Source organism: Lagopus muta, chromosome 16 (assembly GCF_023343835.1).
Source record: "Lagopus muta isolate bLagMut1 chromosome 16, bLagMut1 primary, whole genome shotgun sequence".
Taxonomy (NCBI): Eukaryota; Metazoa; Chordata; class Aves; order Galliformes; family Phasianidae; genus Lagopus; species Lagopus muta.
In genome coordinates this window covers 9,067,611-9,087,463 of record NC_064448.1, presented here as the reverse complement: position 1 = coordinate 9,087,463, position 19,853 = coordinate 9,067,611, and the positions used below count along the sequence as shown (strand labels likewise).

Sequence of the window (19,853 nt, the reverse complement as noted above, 5' to 3'; positions counted from 1 at the left end):
CAAACTGTCTGCCAGAACACCTTCCTGGAAAGAGGAAACAGCGCAATGTCTTCATTAATTTGCCTCTCATGAGAGATATTGGCTCCAAAAGCCCCCCGTGGAAGTAGCAAAATAAAGGCAGTGTTTGTTGGTAGGAGCAGGGGATTAGATGGGGATTCAGTCGATTGATGATGGGATTTCTGCAGGCTCCTTGGTGAGCATAGCTGTAGCTGTGAGCTGCCTGGCGGCCACTTGGGCTGCACAAAGAGCGGTGTGCTGGGTGAGCTCTGGCCGGTATCACCAGGTTCCCTCCCCAGAAGAGGAAAGGAAAGGAAAGAAAGGCTATGCGGTAAGTCCTCAAATTCCCAAGTATCTCAAGCAATTTTGTTGCTCCATTTTTGACAGTGTCCAAGCAGATCTCCCTTTCTGGCCACACTCATCTCAAGTGCCATGGCCATCACTGCCCTGCGAGCCGTCCCACTCACAGTGCATCCTTCTGCTCCTCCAGTGCAAGCAGCACGATCCATTGAGGCAGGCTAATAAGCAGCTCGTGACCTGAGTTCCAGTTCACTAGTTCATAGTGTTCAATTAAATCCCTATTAATCCTGCTCAGACCTAATTTGCTTTCATTCTCATACATGTGCTTCTCTACATCAGAGATGCTCTGGTGCTGTTCCCCACTGGCAGCAGCAGAAGAGCCAAGGCCAGCTGTGAAGAGAACTGTGCTTGCCTCTCACTCCCCTGAAAGAGTCTTGAAGCCAAGATTATTTCCCAGCCTGTTGTAAAGAATGTGAAAAGAGCCCTTTTGTGCCCGGATGCCAGGGAGGGTCAAGGGTCCTGTGGTGATACTTGAGAAAGCAAGTAGGAGGGGAGGAGCTGGTGGCTGCCTCAGTTCATGGAGGTAGTTCTTCCAGGAAGACACTGTGCTGCTCACATCACGTTGCCTGCAGGGACCAAGATGACTGTACTGACTTTGTTGTTTGCTTCCAAATCTCACAAGGCATCAGACTGACTGCAGCAAGGAAGTGGGATGATGAATGGAGAGTGCTGGCGTTTGGATCCTGGCCACTTGTTTGGTGATGAGGTTGGCTGCCAGGTTTGGCACTTGAAAGGATCTTACCCTCCTCATCCTCCTCAAACCAGAAGAGGTGATTTGGCTGGGGCTGTCCCACAAGAGATATGGACACAAACCAGTGTTGGCTTTGGTGCTTCTGAAACTGCCAGTGACTGCAGGGCAAAGGTCCTGCTCTTCTCTGGTATCTGGTAGCTTGTGGCTTTGAGCAGTTTTTCTAAGTTTATGGAGTGTTTTGTGGCTTTTGTTAAGTGGATCAGAGCAGTCGCTGGTCAAAACGTCCCTTGCTTGGCAGTTGCAGGGTAATGATCTTGTTGGCTTCACATCTCTTCCCTTACATTCAGCTGCTTTTCCCATCTTTCACTGTTGATCTTCCCAACTTCGCCGCCCATCCCGATTGATCACCACACATCAGTGCTGTGCAGTCCCACCTCTGGTGATATTTGCTTCCTTCCCCTCAGCTTGCCTGGTTTCTCTCAGAGCCTGAAGGCCCCTGAGTGGCTCTGGAGCTCTCTGCACCCTGTGTGAACAGCAGCTGGCTGCAGCCAAAGGTGCTCAGCAGGCAGCTGGAGCAGAGCCCAGATGATTCCTGCACAGCCTGGCTCCAGCCCACCTGCCACCCACAGAACCACGCTGCTGTGCGAGGTGCCTCCAGCCCGGATTGAAGGATCCCAGCTTTAGTTCCTCCTTCACAAACCTAAACCAGCCCTAAGCTAGTAACAGTTCCTGACGCTGGCCATGCTGATCACTTGCTGTCACACCCACAGTGTTTGCAAGTCTGCAAAGTTTAGTGATTGTAAAATGATTGAAACATGGAATTCCTCAGCTGGAGAGTCCCTGCGAGCATCACTGGGTCCATCCAGCTCCTGGCTGCGTGCTTCGCTGGCTCCAGGTGGGGCTGCTGAAAAGCTGCTTGAGTTCCTGAAAAGATCAGAGCAAAGGGCTCTGCTGCGTCTGTCTGCAACTCAAACACAACCATTGTGCTATTCATAGTAATAATTCCTACAAATATATTTGGAATTTGCAGTGAGCAAAGCACAGCTTGCCTCAGGAATGGAATCTGTGAAACAAGACTTACGCACGCTCGCCAAAGGGATGCTTAAAAATAAAGCTGGCCAGAGATGAATGGCTGTTTTGTTATAAATCCACAGCTGGACTGAAGAGGTCAGGATTGACTGAGCATCGGACCTCAAAAGGCCCCTCTCACTTTGCAGAAAGATTTTAGGGGCCCCATGGAGCAGTTGGATGGGGCTCATGAGCAGGTCTGAACGGTTTGTCCAGAGAAGTCATGGATGTCCGTTCCAGGGATGTGGCCAAGGCTGGGCTGGGTGGGCCCTGGGCAGCCTGATCCAGCGGGGGGCAGCGCGTCCAGGGCAGGGGTGAGAGCTCAATCATTTTTCTCTTCCAACCCAACCACTCTGAGTTTTATGGGGCACTGCAACTGCAGGGCTTGGGGCTCCCCAGCACTACACAGCCGTGGGACTGAGCCTCGGGGCTCCACGGGGAGAAACGTAGCAGCACCAGTGTCACCAGGCATTGCAACACGCTGTCTGTGTGCAGCATGCCTGAAGGCGGAAAGCCACGGGCAGTTATTCTGATTTTTCCTGGTGAAACTTGCCTAAAGTTCAACCAAAAAAAAGCACAAAAATACCTGTGCGTTTGTAACAAGAAATCAAGCTGTGCCGACATGAGTGAGCCAGGAGAAGTACTCAGTGAGAGTGACTCGGAACTGGAAAGCACCTGCCTTTCACTTCCAGTTTCAGCCTCTGCACCCCTCCCTGCCCTGCCTCCCCAGTGTGCATTTTTGATGTTACTGAAAGGTGAAGAGAAAGAAGAAGCGCCGTGTGTGGAGCGTCTGGGTGCTGCGAGGGCACCTTGCTGAGCCGGAGCCCAAGAGAGGGGAGGAGAGGAGAGCAGAGGCTGCACGTCAAGAGTGTCTGCCTGCCATTTTGGCTTGGCGCGTCGGCGTCTTCCTCCTTCCACGAAGGAGCCTGCACGGTGCACTGGGTCCAGCGTGCTACACGGCACTGCCTTCTGCTGCCTGCCTGCCTGCCTGCCCGCCTGCCTGCTGCACTGCTGGAGAGGAAAGAGCGGACTGTGGGGCTGTGTGCAGCCAAGGAGCTGGCTGCAAAGGAGGGAAACCAAATTCAAATATTTATGGGTCATAATTGCATCTTAAGTTTGAGTCTGGATGCAGCGGGGGCTGAGTCACCTCCATCAGCTCCTCGGAGCTGGGGCCGAGCCTGGTGCCTGGGGCTGCGCTGCGGGCAGGAGGGCTGTGGGCTGGGGCAGCTGGTGTGGATGTGGCATCCATGCCCTGCTATGCCCTGTAGAACTAACAACACAAAAGAGACTCTCCATGGGCACCAGGCTGCAGTCTGGGGCTGCTGCCTCCAAATCAGCCAGGGAGTGAGTTATCAGGCTGCTCCTGGCAGAAAGGCCCCTCCGTGTGATGTGCTGGCCGGTGGGGACAGATCGGTGTGTGCATGACTCTCGGTGACTCATGGATTTGTTGGCCCTCGGCAGTGTCACGGGAAATATTTTTTTAATAACTCAAATGAGCCGGGGGAGGGGTGTGGACTGCAAACAGAAGGGAAAGCTCCGCCGCGTAGTTCCCTGAAACTCGTTCACTTCCCACACTGATTCTGAAGTGCTGGAGTTTCCGGAAGCCCCCGCTCCGGTTGCTGTAACGGGCAGCAGGAGCGGAGGGCATGGCGTCCACGGGGAGGCCCGCGGCACGGTCCTCTTTCCTTGTTTATTCCCTACACTGAAGTTATGCCTCCTCCCGGAGATCGGGGGGATCGCGGACTGCAGCCTCCCAGACCGGCCGGGTGTCCCTGCTGGGGACGAAGACGCACGATGGCGCAGGATCCATCACAAAGCAGTTATTCGCTGCGTGCCCGAGTCGCTAAATAAAAACGAACCGCAAAGCAGCCCGGTTCGAACCTCGCTGAAAATCACTGCTCTCCCCTGGACGAGCCCCGCCAGACAGTTCAACCCACAGCCCCGCGCCAGAGAGCTCGAAGCCGAGCGGAGAACCGCGGCGCGCTCCCACGCGTGGCCCCGCCGCGACCGGGCGGCTCCGGGACGGGGTGCGTCGGCAGAGCCGCGGGCGGAGGCGGTTCCGGTCGCGTTCCGCACCCCGCGAAGCCCGGCAGCCCGGAGCCTTCTTCCTTAAAAAAAAAAAAAAAGAAAAGAAAAAAACCAAGAGGGGAGGGGCTCCTCTTTTTTTTTTTTTTTTTTTTTTTTTTTTTTCCTATAAGCCGTTTCCGGTTTACTGCTGCCATATTCCTATTTTTTTTTCTCCCTGTGGGTTGTCCCCCCCCTTACACACACACACACACACACCCCGGAGAAGGGGGAGCGGGGGCGGGGGAGCGGCGCGCCGGATCCGCGGTGCTGCGCGATGCTGCCGGCGGCGCAGCCCTGAGCGCCCGGCACGGCCCGGCCCGCGGCTGCGGGCACCCAGCGCGGCGGCGGCGGCGGCGGCTGCTGCGGGGGGCGGCGGCCGCGCCCCCGGCGCGGAGACAAAGCCACGGCCGAGCCCTGGAGAGGAGCGGCGGGGTCCGGCCCCGCGGTGCGCACACGCGGGAGGTGAGCGGGGACTGCGCGGGGTCCGGCTGCGGGGATGTCTCCGTGGGGTCCGGCTGCGGGACCGGCGGGAGATTCCCGCCGTTCGGTGGAGGATGCTCGGGTGGCGGCGGGGCGGCTCCGGGGATGCCCGCAGTAGCCGGGCGGCGATGCCGGCGGTCCGGCTCCGGGCTCTGCGGGGCGGCGGAAGGTGCGCCGGGTCCCGGTGTCGGCTACGGGGCTGCCGGGGGATGGCGGCGGGTCCGCCGGGGGGGCGGAGGGGGGAGCTGCGGGGTCCGGCCCCGCCTGCCCGCACTCCCCTTTGTTGTGATCGGGGGCTGCGGGAGACCCCCGGGAGCGCGGGGCGGGGAGAGCCGGGCTGTATCTAGGCCAGGGCATGAAATATTCATCGCCCCCCTGCTTTGATGTCTCCTGCTCCGTTTCCCTCTCGACGTTCGCTCGTCGGCGATTCGGGGCTCGTGGCCGCGCTCGGCCGGGCTTTTACTGTGCCCTCGCCTGGGGAGGCTGCAGAGCCCCGCGCTGCCGGCGAAGGGCTGTAAGCTGCCGGGAGGCTTCCCCGGAGCAGCCTGGCTGCTGTGCGTGTCCCTGCCGCTGGAAAGCATCGTGGGATTTGTCTGAGCCAAGCCGGGGCCTGGGTGGACTTTCCCCCCCGGACCATGACCCCGTGCAGTGTGCTTCATCTCCGGCTCAGCCCCACGGCAGCTGTGGTTTCCTCCTGACTGTCCCTCCTCTCTGCTGCCCGGGAGGTCTGAGGGTATGGGAAGCAGCTCTCGTGGGTGATGTTTCTCCACTCATTGGTGTTCAGAGCCCATAAGGTGCCTGGGTGCTGGGAATGGGACAGCACCTTTCCAACAGCATCGGATGCAAACAGAGCTGTGGGAATGTGGCAACAAAAGACTCAGTTTGGTATTTTTCCTCTTTCTGTGCTGGTGCTCACCCCTGTCCCCAGGGGATGTGAGGGGGATGCCGGTGACCTCATGCTTGGGAGCAGTGCGAATCTGTTGTTCCCCTGCACTCTTCTGCAGGCTGATCCCCTGCTGCTGCTGCTTGTTTGTGCCGCTTTGTGCTGGCTCAATGGTTGGCCCATGGACAAACCTCTGCTGCTCAGTGTCTGTGCTGAGGCTCCCTGGGGAGCAGTGTGCCACTGTGAGCCAACCTGTGCTCCCACTGCACCTTTGCTTAGCAGACTGTGGGCTGTGCCCATTCCCAAGCTTGGACCCAGGGCTAGATCTTGTCTGAGCATCTCGTGCTCAGGAGCTTCCCCAAAATTCAGCCCTGTGATTTTGGAGCTGGGGTTGCTAATGGGCTGGCACAGCAAAAGGAAGTGTGATGCTCGCTGTTTAGACTGTCAATGGCCTTGCAATGATGCCTGTGTGGTGGAGATGCGCTAACAATACCTCTGCTTTTGAATGACATTGTCCTGGAGTGACAGAAATTCACCCAGGTGCTGTCTGTCCCAGCTCAGCAAGGGAAGGGGCTGTGATTTACAGTGACTGATGTGCAAAGGCGTGCTGCATGCACAGGGAACAAACTGGTGGCACAGAGGGGACCTGGGCTCCGGGCTTGGCTCACAATGGCATGTTTTAATGACCAGCGAGCACGTGCCATGTCTGGATGGAGAAGGGGTTGCAGTAAGCCTTGGGCTGGAGCACGCAGCCCACGTGCCTCAGGGGAAGCACAGCCACACATCGCTCCTGCCCTGTGCTGCTCCAGGCATGGCAGGGGAAGCACCAAGGGCTATCTGCAGCACTATTGCTTCCTGTGCCGTCCGTTCTGCAGCATGGTTTCTAACTTGGCCCTTTATCTCTGGGAACCATTTCCCAGCTGACCTCACTTCCTCAGAGTTTCTCAGCTTAGAGCCCTCTCGGAAGCGGGGCCATGGGGTGAGCAGTGTGGGTCAGCTCCCTCGAGTGTGATGCTGTGTGATAGTCTGCTCTGTAGCCTTCTTGGCAAGGAGAAAAAGGATCTGGTTGGTGTGGTCTGTGCCTAGTGCACCCCTGCTGTGGTGCCGTGACCTTGGTGTGAGGGAAGTGGCACTGCTTTGCTCATGCCTCTGCACATGTACGGGCTGAAAAGAAAGCCTTGAAACAGATTTCATGTGGTTTGAACGTGGGCCAGGAACCAGGACCTGTAAATCTGCGTCTTGCTCTGACTTCCCTCCAGGCTATGGATCTCCTCACTGTCCTCCTGGGCTCAGAGCTGAGAATGCTTGGGATGTGCTGGGGGATGCGGGTGGCAAAGCAGTGCTGGAGATGTGGAGGGGACAAAAGCAATGGTGGGGATACAGGGAGGAAAAGCCCTGGGAAAGGTGGGGTCTGGTTGGTGGCTTTGCTTCAGACCCTACGGAGGGCTGCCCCCAGCTCCAGGCTGGCTGTGCTGTGCACGTGTGGTGGAGGAGCTGGAGTATCCATGGTGTAACATGAGGGGTCCTGTCTCAATGTCTGGCTGCGTGGGTGAAGGGATTGGAAAGGAAAATGGGGAACTGCAGCACCCAGAGATAACACAGTCTCACCCTTCTGCCTTTCCCCATTCCAAAGCCCAGTGTCATTGGGCACAGCAGGCTCACAGCACTAGGCTGTACCCACTGCCACATGCCATCCTTGCACATGGGATCCCTGCTCCCACACTGTGCCCGGTCCTTGCTGCAATTTCCCCATTACAAATGGAACCATGGTGCTGCAGCACCTCATGGGTCTGGAAGTTCCCAGGAAGGAACCGTGTGCTGGAGAACTTCTGCAATACGGAAAAAAAGAACGGTGGCAGCAGCTTTTGGAGTCCCTCCCTGCTCAGCTGAGCCCTTTCCTTCCTTTGGCAGCACCACTGAGAGATAAGGGAGCACTGCAGCCCTGGGGAGCTGCACTGCCACCCCCCCATGGGGCGTGAGGTTGTGTCCTCATGGGTGGGGATGCTGAACCGGTGCCTGTGGGATGGGGTGAGTGCAGGCTGTGCTGTGCTGTGCTGGGAGGTGGATTGGATGAGGATGGCCTGTATCCCACTGATGCTGGTGATCAGCGCATGGGGCAGGGCAGGGAGCTGCATTGGAAGCTCCCAGGATAGACAGGCTCAGAGCACTGGGACCGGTTGTGGGGCCATTGCTGAGAGCTGGAGGGACTGCGTGTACCTGCAGCTCGTCCCGTGTCAGTGACTCCTATTACCCAGGTGGGTTCTGGGCACCTGAGTGAGCAGTGCAGGGCTGGGCTGTGTGCAAAGTCTGGTTCTCACCTCCAGGAGTGGCGGGGCTGAAAGCCACCAGCTCAGCGTTTTCCTTTGTTTTGCATCTGCTGGGGCTGTTTGTAGCAAGCAGTGCGTGCTGCACCTCGGCTGGCTCTGAGCATCCTGCACAGTCTGCATCTGTCAGGGCGCAGCCAGGAGATCCAGCGTGTCTGTATGGGCATGGGGACACGGAGGGGCTCAGTGTGATCTCAGCTCGTCCCTCCAGACCCCTCCTTTTGCTGAGCTGAGCTTCTGCTGTATCCTGAGCTTTGTTTTGGTGACAAGTCGTGCTGAAGAGGCTGTGGGACCGGCTGAGAACAGAGCTGTGCCCGTGGGCCCCCATCCAGCAGTGGGGCAGGGAGGAAGCCGATTCCTGGCCCCGCTCTGAACACAGCTTTTGCAGCTCTGGTTGTGTGTTGGAGGGCTCTGAGCAGCAGGGATCCTGCGGGGCCCCTTGGGGGTCTCTGCCCTGGGGCTGCAGCTGGGAAAGCCGGGCAGCTCCCGGCCGGACTGGCTGGGCTGGTTCTGAGTGGGGAAATGTTTCAGCAGTGACGCCAGCATGGCCGGGGTGACTGCGACTTGCTCATATCTGGAGCTTTTCTGTCTGCCACGTGTTCCTCACCCCTTCCTGCCACTGCCCATGGAGCTGCTATCCTTGCTCCAGGCTGTGAAATCGCTGCGAGTGGCACATGGGTGGGTGGCACCACTTGGGTTGCATCCATTGCTCGTGTCAGCCCTTTGCTGCCAGCCCGGAGGGGCTGGGCACTGTGACCATCCCCAGCAGTGCCCTGGGCAGATCTCTCTGTGCAGAAAGCAGAAGCGAGCTCAGTTTTCTGCAGCTGCCCTGGAAGTGGGAGAGTTTGCTGCAGGAATGGAGAACTGAAATGCACAGCTTTGTGCTCCTCTTCTGAGGTTGCTCAGAACATGAGAATCAGCAGAGAACCCACAGGTGGTCAGTGTGTCCTGGGCTGGTATTGAGGTGTCTTCTGGGGAGCAGGAGGCTGCGTTGCCCTGTGGTTAGGTCCGGTGCTGGCCCTGCTCCACATCAGTGCTTCCCGGCTCCACAACACCAGGGCTCGGGGCAGCATTCCCTCTTTGCCTCTCCTGGGCTGGGCAGGAGGAGAGCTGTGCTCTCATCACCTGTATGGGAGAGGCACGCTCTGGGTTAATGCACACCAAGGGCTTTGTGCTTGTTTGGGTAGTGCTGACTGGGACTGGGCTGGCATTCAGTGTGTGCAGACAGCAAGCTCAGGATGGGTTTGCAGGACCTGTGCGCTTGTTCCATGTGCAGTTGGAGGAGCACTGGTTTAGGAGCCCTGGAAGTGGTTCAGTGGTTCTGCATTTGTTGACCAGATGAACATCCATAACCCGTGTCTGTGCTGCTCAGGGTTTGTTTTGTTCTTTCCAACTCCTGTTTCAACACGTCTTTTTGAAGGCGTTCTGCATTGCTACCAAATGTGACTCCCCTGTGCTCGGGGGGGTGAATTTGGATGCTTCATTTAATTATCCTTTGCCTTTTCGTGACCCACCAGCCTCTGCCAGGTTGGGCTGTGAGGCTTTTATTAAGATGTCTTTAAATGTAACAGGAGTTGACGGAGTGGGATGGGAGCGGCCGCGCATTGCTTCTGCTGGGAGCACACAGCTGCACCATGCCTTCGCCATGGCCCTGCATGGATTTGTCCTGGGGGGGAAGGAGGGATGGGCAGGGATGTGCTGGCTCAGGTGCCTTTGGGATGCCATCCCTGGGTGAAGTGGGGGTCCCAGGGGCAGCTGCTCCCCTGCTTTATGAGTTGGTGGTGAAGTGTGGTTTGGTGCTGCTTGTGGTAGCACCCTGCAAGGTGCTCCTATTGCAGGATCCATCCTGGCAGCCCCCAAATGAGCAAAAATCTCAGCAGCATCCCTAGCACTGCCTGTCCATGCAGGGGCACACACTGATGTTCAGAGCAGGGCTGTGCCATGCCAAGCCTGGCTGGCAGCCACCACCACCCCATGCTGCTGCATGATCCTCACGTGTGCTCTGTGCCTCACACCAGCCCATCCCCACTCCCAGCCATAGGGATGCCTGCTATGCACAAGGGGTTTGGGGCTGCATTCCCACCCTGTTCTGCTGTCCCTGGTTCCATGGGCTCAGCTCTGTGCTGCACCATGGCTTTGTCTGCCCGGCGCGCTGCCCGCTCCATTTGTCAGTCTGGCAGCAGACAGGTGCAGTCATTCATCGTGCTGTGCTGTGTGAGCTGATGGAGCATGGGGGGAAACCTCGGGCTGTGCCGGTCCCTCGCCCCACTCCTTATATCCAAAAGGATGCTCTCGGTTTTCTATGCTGCAAACCAGGCTGGGGTTAACACACGGCTCTTCCAGGCAGGGCTGGCACAGGTCTTCCTGCAGCACGGCTGCAGGGAAGGGATGAAACACAGAGTTGAGGGGGAATTTAAACCTGGTGGTGAGGCACTGCATGGTGTCCCTGTAACAATCTTCCTGCTGACTGCAGTGTCCTGGAGCACTGTCCCATCCCGCCTGCTCGGCGCCCACCCCCGGCAGCCCAAGGACGTGGCATGTCGGCAGATATATCCCCCCCAAGGCTCACTGTCTGGCTGGGCCCCAGCGTGTCGCAGATTCTCTCAAGGTCTCTGCTTCTGCCGCACAGAAGGCAGCAAATATGGAATTTCTGTGTTTCGTCTGCTCCCAATCAGCGTCTTTTGTTGGTGTCTTTGAGAGGGGGAAAAAACAAAAGAAATAAGATAAGCTCATGCTTCCCCCCCCCCTTACTGCCAGCCCTGCTGTCGGCGTGGCTCTCACAACTCCCATTGTATCCTTGAGCCGCCCGGCGCAGCGCACAGCCTGTCTGCAGGAGACGGATGACCCTGAGCAGCCGCTTCCCCCGGTGCTGCTTCCCCACAGCATCCCTGCAAGGTAGGGCACAGGTGCCATCTCTTCCCACCTCCCGCCTTGCTGGCTGTAATTCTGGGGGGTGGGCAGAAACCCCGGGGCCATTGGTGCTGATGAGCAGCGCTCCCACCCTGATGTGCAGCAGTGATGTGATGGGAGCTGAGCTGTGCAGCTGAGTGTGCCTCGGTTTTAATTGCTTTGGGAGCAGGGAGGGCCGGGTGCCCTCTGGCTGGGATTCTTCTGCCTGCTGTGCCCTGGGCAGGGATGTGCAGCTCGGTGTTTGCAGGGGGGGAATAGGGGACCAGGCTGAGCCTGTGTGCAAAGCTCAGTACTGAGTGTCCTCTCGGGGACGGAGTGCTTTGACACTCCAGGGATGCTCCCGTGGGGCCACTGTGAGAGTGCCAGGGACGTGGGGAGCACGTGCAGCCGCGTTGCAGCTATATCTGTGTGTGCTGCAGCCCAGGGTTGGGTCTGCAGCTTCCCCCACCTTCCCTCCCGCTGTGCAATTATTGCCGGCGAATATTAGGCAAGTACAAATTACAAACCATTCAAGTCGTAAAGAGCTGTCAATCAGCCACTGCTCGTTATCAAACGCACTAAAAATAGCCACCAAACTTATTGGCGGGGGGGCCAAAGGGGGAAGGAAGGATGTCAAAACAAACCCGCGGCGTGGCGTGTCCTCGGCACAGTGCCCAGCTGGAGGTGCTGGACATGTGCTGCAGCCCCTGTGGCTCTGTGCTGTGCTGTGTGCCCCGTGCAGCCCACTGGGCATGGAGGGAGCCTGGAGCATCGCTGCACGAGGCTCCTCGGGTTGGCGCTGGAGCAGCATGAAGTGCACCAGGGCGTTGTGTGTGCTTTATGCCATGGCACATCGGTGCTCTTGGGGGTGGAGAGGGCGACTCATAGCCCCGGTGACAAGGTCCCTGTGTCCCTGCAGCCATCTGATGTGAAGCAGTGGGGCTGGAAACACCCTGTGGCATGTCCAAGGAAGCTGTTTTGCTTCTCCACCATTGGGAAAGAATTGAAAACCCCACAGGAGGTTGGGGTGTCCCAGCAGAAATGTGTCTCCCCACCCTCCCAGCACTGTGCACTGCCCAGGGCTGCCCTCCGCCATCCCCTCGCACAGCGCTGGGTGGGAGTGATGAAGTGGAGCAGAGAATTGTCCCCTTCACACATGAGAGATCAGAGCCATCGGCTGCCAACCCCACACTGTGGGATTGCTGGGTGGGCGAACAGGAGGAGGAGGAGGGTAGGCACAGCAGCCTGCGGTGGCTGAGGACAGTGGGAACCACTGACACCCATCTCTCTGTTTGTCTGCCTGTGCTGCAGGAGCTGAGCTGACTCTGCTGGTGGCCTCACACACCACTGTGGCCAGGCAGTAGCTGGGACGTACAGGTAAGGCATGGCCGGGGGGTCCCCTCCTGTTGGTGCTGGGTGGGCAAGATGTGCAAACAGTGGGTATCAGCTGTGCTGTGTGTGAGCTGAGTGTGCAGCTCCAGGCACGCCCATGGCACATTGCACACAAATCCTGTCGCTGCTGCCCACGGCTGTTTTTGCAGTCTGGTTGTTTTGTTGTGCTCTGGGCTGGGGTTGGGAGGGTGCTGCTGGGTGCACCTCAGGGCTGCAGCTCAGCCCCCACTGCCCGCCCTGGTGCTCGCTGCTTGGGGAAGTGCCATGCTGGGGGAAGCTGCTCGTTGCTCACAGCCGCGTGGGCTGTCACGAGTCCCTGGCCACATCCCTGCGGCCCCAGCAGCACAGCGGGTGCTGAACCCTGCGGAGGTGAGCAGGGGATGAGGAGATGGGGGTGGCTCATGTTACAGGAGGGGGCTTTCCTTGTTCGCAAGAACCTGCTTTCCCTGCTGTTCTCCTGCCTCCACTCCTGCCTGCCTGGATTTTCTTACTAGAGAGATTCTCCACCTCCCTTCTCCATCCTGCCACGCGTGATCTAGCCTAAATATTCCCTTCCATAGCTTCAGGACACTGCTGTGTATCCAGCCATCTTTGGAGACTGCGAATAATTCCCTTCCTTCATTTATATCATTACCTTGGAGGTATTTATAGACCATGATCTTGAGTGGAAGGGAAAGCAGGACTATATATAAAGCAGTGATCCCTTGGTCTTTAGCTGCTAACTGCCTTAAACTGCTCCTGATTGAAGCTTTTCCCGCTCGGTTTTTCTGAGGGTTTGCTTTGCTGCGAGCTTTGGGCTTCACTTGAGCATCCTCAGCATTTAAATACAGCTGTGGGTTCTGTGAGTTTGGAGGAATCCCAGCTTGTGAATATTTGTCTGGGTCTTACCTATGAGTGTTTGTCTGTGTCCCATCCGTGACCTTTTGTGATCCTTTTGTGCACTGAAGCATGGCCATGCAGATGCTGTAGTGCTGACAGCGTGCAGGAAAGGTTCTGGGGCACCGGGAACAACGTGCCATGCGGTGACTGCGTGTGGCAGCAGCTCTGCCTTCCAGCTCTTCTTTTTGGGCTGTTATTATTATTATTAAACACCTTCTGCACACACATCTCTGTCTCTCCCAGCCCACCGCCATGGGGAGCAGCAAGAGCAAACCCAAGGACCCTAGCCAGCGCCGGCGCAGCCTGGAGCCGCCCGACAGCGCCCACCACGGGGGGTTCCCAGCCTCGCAGACCCCCAACAAGACAGCAGCCCCCGACACGCACCGCACCCCCAGCCGCTCCTTCGGGACCGTGGCCACCGAGCCCAAACTCTTTGGGGGCTTCAACACTTCTGACACCGTCACGTCACCGCAGCGTGCTGGGGCACTGGCTGGTCAGTGCGGCATGGAGCGTCTGTGAGCTGTGGGGTGGGATTGGGTTCCAGCTTCCTGCGGTGGTGATGGGTTCTCCTGCCACTGGGGGGCTTTGTCTGGGATCTGGAGGGTGGGCGGTGGGCGGTGGGACATCAGAGCCCTGAGCGATCTGTGTTGCAGGCGGTGTCACCACCTTCGTGGCTCTCTATGACTACGAGTCCAGGACTGAGACAGACTTGTCCTTCAAGAAAGGAGAACGCCTGCAGATTGTCAACAACACGTGAGTGTCCCTGCAACGCACCCTGCATCAGCTTCACCCCTTCTGGGAGCTCTGGGGATCCCTAAGCCAAGCCTTGCGGAGGGCCACCTCTCCCAGTGACATGTCCAAAGACATCGGGCTGCCCTGCTCCCCTGTCCTCCTTGCACCTGCCTCCAAGTCCTTTCCTTGTCTTGTGGCCAGCTCAGGTCCCCTGGCCCAGGTCCCCTGGCCCCATCAGCACTCAGCTGCTTCTCATTGGCCCAGATGCATCTCCTCTGCCTCAGGTGCTTCTCTCCATGCTGCCGCGGTGCCTCTGATCTCAGCTTCTGTCCTGACTGTGTTTTTTCTCTCTGCATGCCATGCTTTCATGTAGGAGAAAAGTGGATGTCAGGTGTGTATTGGGGGGTGTGATTACTGTTAATGACCTTCCTGGTAAAAGCCTGCCTGCTGCCCACTCAGAGCTGCACCCCACCTGTCTGTTTTGCCCCTCTGCAGTCCTGGTTCATTTGGGTTTCTGCTCCTTCCTGGTCTTTTTGGTTTTCCATTTATTTTTGTTTTTCCTTTTTCATTTCCTCTTTTTTTTTAATGAGTCACTCTGGGGATTGGGATACTTCCATAAGGTCTGGTTCTTTGCTCTACGTCCCACTCATAAGAGCACATCCATCTGTTGCCGGATGCACAGCATGGGGCAGAGGCCAGGCTGGTGAGTGATGCAATGCTGGTGTGCTCTGTCCAGATGCACAGCACGTGCCCAGCACAGCCCTGCAACTCTGCAACAAGCAGAGGGGTGTGGGGCTGTCTACAGTAAGCACTGCTGCAGTGACCCAGCAATGTGTTTTTGGTTGGGTCCTTGTTGTCCTCGTTCCAACACTCACTGTTTGTTAATGGCTTTACTCCATGAAGTTTGGGATGTGCTGCTTGCAGGGCTTTGGCTGTGCACAGAAAGCCTTCATGTGGGGTGTTTGCTGCATCCCAGCTGCTGTACCAGGCTGGGCGTGCAGCTCTCTGCTCTGCATACTACCAGAGCCCAGCAGTGACCTTCCCCCTCCCTGATGGCCAAACACACACAGCCAGTGGGGAAGGATCTCAGTACTGCTCCCAGCAGAGCAGGTCCCTTCCCAATCAGGCAGCAGGGATGTAACGGGGTGTTCCGGGTAGAGTTGTGCAGGGAATTGTTGAAATGCTTTGTTTTGATGCCGATGCTGATTTTTCTCCTCCTGCTGCGACGTTTTTGGAATAGTTTGTTTTGCCAAATTCCCAGATGACAGCCATTCAGCCCATGCTGGAACAGAGCCGCCAGTCAGGATTTGGCCATTTCCCAGCAGACGTTCACTTTGGCCCCGTGGGAACAGAAACAAGGCAGCTCCTGCCCCTGTCCCGGGCACACAGTGAGGTGCTGGGCTGCAGCCCTCTGGTCCTTGCTGCACTGTTCACACAGAGCTGCAGTTTCCCTGCAGCCCCATCTTCCTGGCGGTCAGAATAAATGAAACGGCTGTCTTTGATGGCTGAGGACACAGCGGTGGTGGAGGAACCCCCTGCTGCCTGCCTGGAAGGGGAAGCTGCCTCCTGGGGTCCATTCATTGTCCTTTCCTGCCCAGCAGCCTGTGGGGTGTGATGGGGATGGCACGGAACACAGCGGACAAAGGCTCCTGCACCCTGCCAGCACCTGCGACCACCTCTTGGCAGCCCCAGAGCTTGGGGATAGCACTGGTATTCATCTGTGCCACAAAGGGGTTGAACCCACTGCACCACAGCCAGGCTTTGCCCATAGGGCAGCTCTCATCCCCCCTCCCTGTGGCATCAGCACGGCTGCCCTGTGCCCACTGGATCGGTTTTCAGCCCCTCTCTGTCACTCGTTTATTTTCTTAATTTCGTTGCTTTTGTGCAGCCTGTGTTTAACAAATTCTGCCTTCTTTTGTTTCTCCTGGCGCCTTTTTTAATCACTGCCATCATTCTGTTGCTTTTCTCCCGTTTCCTCTCCCTCCCCCTTTGCCTGCCTGTTGCTTATCTGCTCACTGGGATTTCCATTGCCTCTCAATCTCCAGCCAAACCCAGTTCAAATTCAGGTGGCTCCAAAGGTGTTTGCCTTGCTTTCTCTCCAGCAAGGACACCATCCTTTATGGACGACCAGCACCATGGAGGTGCTGCTCATCCTGGAGCCCCTAAAGGATTTGGGGCCGGTGGGGCTCACCACTGCCCTCCTTGGGGTCTCTGTGGGGAGTGGGTCCTGCTGCAGGCTGGGTGTGGGTGCTGCTCACTGCTGTCCCCTCGGACTGGGCTCTGCTGGCTCTTCCCCATCCCACATTTCAGTGGGACAGTGCCCAGATGTGGAACAGGGCCCAACCTGGGGTGCTGTGGGCTCTTTGGCTTCACACTGAGTGTGTTTTGGTTCTCTTGCAGGGAAGGTGACTGGTGGCTGGCTCATTCCCTCACTACAGGACAGACGGGCTACATCCCCAGTAACTATGTCGCGCCCTCAGACTCCATCCAGGCTGAAGAGTAATTGCCATTTTTAGACAGTTTTGAAACAAACAATGACAAAAGCATTTGCTGAGCACCTTTTCCCTCTCTGCTGTCCCTCTCCCCCCCGTGCAAAACCTGAAGGACATCTGTCTGGTTTTATTTTTTGCTTATTTTTTCCATTTTGTTTTGTTTCTAAACCCGCTAAGCGTTTTTCTGCCTCTCCTTGAGGCACACGGAGCTCTGTGTGTTTGCGTGGTTGTGTGGCCTCGCCTCCAGGCACAGGGAAACTGCAAACTCTGCATTTGCAGATTAGGACCCCGGTGACACAGAGTGACCATTGCGTATGGAAAGCAGAAGTCACACAGCTGCCCACAGCGACAAAAGCACGGGAGCTGGGCGACCTCGAGCCACCCATGTTTTGGGAGGCTTTTGGAGTGAGGGTGCTGAGCGGAGCTCTGCTCGGTGATTGTGAGCCTGCTGCTTGTTCCCACAGGTGGTACTTTGGGAAGATCACTCGTCGGGAGTCCGAGCGGCTGCTGCTCAACCCTGAAAACCCCCGGGGAACCTTCCTGGTCCGGGAGAGCGAGACGACAAAAGGTGACCCCCGATATTCCCCCTTCCCTGATATTCCTTCCTTCCTCTGCCAGAGCCACGGAGCAGCCCTGGAGGGGTCCTCCAGCACTTGGCCACCGCGTGGTCCCAATCCCCCTGACATAGGTGTACCAAAGGAGATGAGCCTCCTGCACTGCATTCACCAGCAGTTTCACTCGTTTTTATAGATGTCCCCTTCACACTCTGTTCTTGTCCCATTATCCAAGCTGGAGACAGAGGTGTCCCATGCACGACATCCTGGTTTTACCCACTAATGGTTTTCCCACTGATGTGCCCACATAACTCTAAAATGTTGGGAACAACACTGTATCCTCTCCTGGGCTTTTTTGTGTGTTGTTTTTGTCCCTGGGCAAATGAGTTTTGTTTTTTTCAGCCTCTGTGTAATGGCAAAATCTCGGTTGTGAAGAACTAGGTGGAGGCGATGATGGATTTTAGGCCCTTTCAAGTCTAATGATTCTTTATCCCTGTTTTTTTCCTCCCAAATGTGCAAGTTTGATCTCAAGAACTTGGCTTTCTGAGGGTACATTTTCTTACCTGGAAGCATGCTTTAGTCTAGCTCCCAATGCCCCTTTGGGAAAAACGCCTTGATATTTTTTTCTGTTTTGATGCTTTGAGCTTGGCATCATTTACTTTATTCCATTGGAAGCAGCTCATTCAGCAGCCTTCCCTCTCCCTGTTTGTGGCCCCAGACTTGTGCTATCAGCTGTGTGGGCACAGGAGAGGCAGGCTCTGGAAGCGATGCGCATAGCAGGATGTAGGAGCGTATAACTGGGTCTGCAGCCCCCCATCCCTCCCTACACCCCCAGTTGCTGTCACCTTGCTCCCTATGCCTTACAGTGCTACTTGGCTGTGGCAGTGGTTGTAAGTGATAGATAAAAGGTGCTTTTTGGAGGTAAAACCCGCAGCCTGCTCCTGCTGCACCGACCCCGGTGGGGTCCCTGTGCCGTCCCCAAACCACTCTGTTGTGCCCTCAGGTGCCTACTGCCTCTCTGTTTCCGACTTCGACAACGCCAAGGGGCTCAATGTGAAGCACTACAAGATCCGCAAGCTGGACAGCGGTGGCTTCTACATCACCTCACGCACACAGTTCGGCAGCCTGCAGCAGCTGGTGGCCTACTACTCCAGTGCGTATGGCCAGAGCACCTGCCCACATCCCTTGGGGTCTGGGTGATGCCAGGAAGGTTTGGGTTGGGTATTGGGAAGAGTTTGTTCATGGAAAGGTGGTAGTGGTGGAGACCTCATTCGTGGAGGTGTTTGAGTTATGTGGATGTGGAGCTAAGGGACGTGTCTTAGTGATGGGGTGGTTGGACTTGGTGATCTTGAAGGTCTTTTCCAACCTAGATGGTTTTATGAAGGGAATGCCAGTGCTGGCGCTGAAGCAGGTGGGCAGACCCTGGTGAAACGCCGCTTGGGTTTGAGAAAGAGGAGAAGGGGTCTGAGTGTGGGTGCCCAAGGTGTTGTGCAAGGAAGACGTCATGCATCCAAATGCCATGCATCATGTTGTCCCTGCTGTGCTAGAACATGCTGATGGCTTGTGCCACCGCCTGACCAACGTCTGCCCCACATCCAAGCCCCAGACCCAAGGACTCGCCAAAGATGCATGGGAAATCCCCCGGGAGTCGCTGCGGCTGGAGGTGAAGCTGGGGCAGGGCTGCTTTGGAGAGGTCTGGATGGGTAAGGACAGCTCTGGCCCTGGTGCCACGGCCGCACGCAGTGTCATCATCTGCAGCATTGGGGCAGCAGGTAGGGGGACACAGCCCTTTAAGTGTGTCCTGTGCTGCAGGGACCTGGAATGGCACCACCAGAGTGGCCATAAAGACCCTGAAGCCCGGCACCATGTCCCCGGAGGCCTTCCTACAGGAAGCCCAGGTGATGAAGAAGCTCCGGCACGAGAAGCTGGTTCAGCTGTATGCGGTGGTGTCAGAGGAGCCCATCTACATCGTCACTGAGTACATGAGCAAGGGTGAGCGCAGGAGGGCTGCTGGGTGACCAGAGAAATGGCTCTGCTTGTTGGTGACCATTGTCTTCCTCACAGGGAGCCTCTTGGACTTCCTGAAGGGAGAGATGGGCAAGTACCTGCGGCTGCCACAGCTCGTCGATATGGCTGCTCAGGTGGGTTCCTGTTTCCTTTTCCTCCTGCACCCTGGCTCCCATTGGCTGGATCGGGTCTGGCTGTGGAGCCATCCCTGCCATGGTGGGGTCCTCTTGTCCACTGCAAAGCTCAGTCCCCACATTCTGCCCTCCAGATTGCATCTGGCATGGCCTATGTGGAGAGGATGAACTACGTGCACCGAGACCTGCGGGCAGCCAACATCCTGGTGGGGGAGAACCTGGTGTGCAAGGTGGCTGACTTCGGGCTGGCACGCCTCATCGAGGACAACGAGTACACAGCACGGCAAGGTGTGAGCGGGGTCTGGGAGCATCTGGTGATGTTGGTGGCTCGGTGCCCCAGGCCCTGAGGTTGGGGGTCCGTGGGCTGCAGAGGGGAGCAGCCCCTCACTCTGCCTCCCGGTCCAGGCGCCAAGTTCCCCATCAAGTGGACGGCCCCCGAGGCGGCCCTGTACGGCCGGTTCACCATCAAGTCGGATGTCTGGTCCTTCGGCATCCTGCTGACTGAGCTGACCACCAAGGGCCGGGTGCCGTACCCAGGTGAGAGCTGGCACCAACCCCACGCTCCACAGGCTGGGCACAGTGTGTGACCCGGCCCTGCTGCCCTTCTTTCCATAGGGATGGTCAACAGGGAGGTGCTGGACCAGGTGGAGCGAGGCTACCGCATGCCCTGCCCGCCCGAGTGCCCCGAGTCGCTGCACGACCTCATGTGCCAGTGCTGGCGGAAGGACCCTGAGGAGCGGCCCACCTTTGAGTACTTGCAGGCCTTCCTGGAGGACTACTTCACCTCGACAGAGCCCCAGTACCAGCCTGGAGAGAACCTATAGACCTGGAGCTCCTCCTGGCACCAGAGGCCTCACTGTGGGGCACAGAAGGCCGGCTCCATGCAGAGGGGCCACGTTCTGGG

General features: G+C 57.4%; 1 protein-coding gene and 1 pseudogene across 3 annotated transcripts; both read left to right on the top strand.

The window, feature by feature from the left end:
• The first annotated feature begins 9,422 nt into the window (after nucleotides 1-9,422).
• On the top strand, nucleotides 9,423-10,088 carry LOC125701464 (uncharacterized; annotated as a pseudogene).
• A 2,312-nt stretch (nucleotides 10,089-12,400) lies between these two features.
• On the top strand, nucleotides 12,401-19,827 carry SRC (SRC proto-oncogene, non-receptor tyrosine kinase). Of its 3 annotated transcripts, XM_048963540.1 has the most exons (13): nucleotides 12,401-12,520; nucleotides 13,274-13,523; nucleotides 13,684-13,783; nucleotides 14,136-14,153; nucleotides 16,163-16,261; nucleotides 16,719-16,822; nucleotides 17,812-17,961; nucleotides 18,356-18,511; nucleotides 18,621-18,800; nucleotides 18,873-18,949; nucleotides 19,084-19,237; nucleotides 19,355-19,486; nucleotides 19,565-19,827. In XM_048963540.1, the coding sequence occupies exons 1-13, from the start codon at nucleotides 12,416-12,418 to the stop codon at nucleotides 19,771-19,773; spliced, it is 1,734 nt and encodes a 577-aa protein (XP_048819497.1). In that variant the 5' UTR covers nucleotides 12,401-12,415; the 3' UTR covers nucleotides 19,774-19,827. The 3 variants fall into 3 exon arrangements, with proteins under 3 accessions (XP_048819497.1, XP_048819498.1, XP_048819499.1); XM_048963541.1 differs by lacking the exon at nucleotides 14,136-14,153; XM_048963542.1 differs by lacking the exons at nucleotides 12,401-12,520; nucleotides 13,274-13,523; nucleotides 13,684-13,783; nucleotides 14,136-14,153 and adding an exon at nucleotides 14,422-14,465.
• The last annotated feature ends 26 nt before the right edge of the window (nucleotides 19,828-19,853 follow it).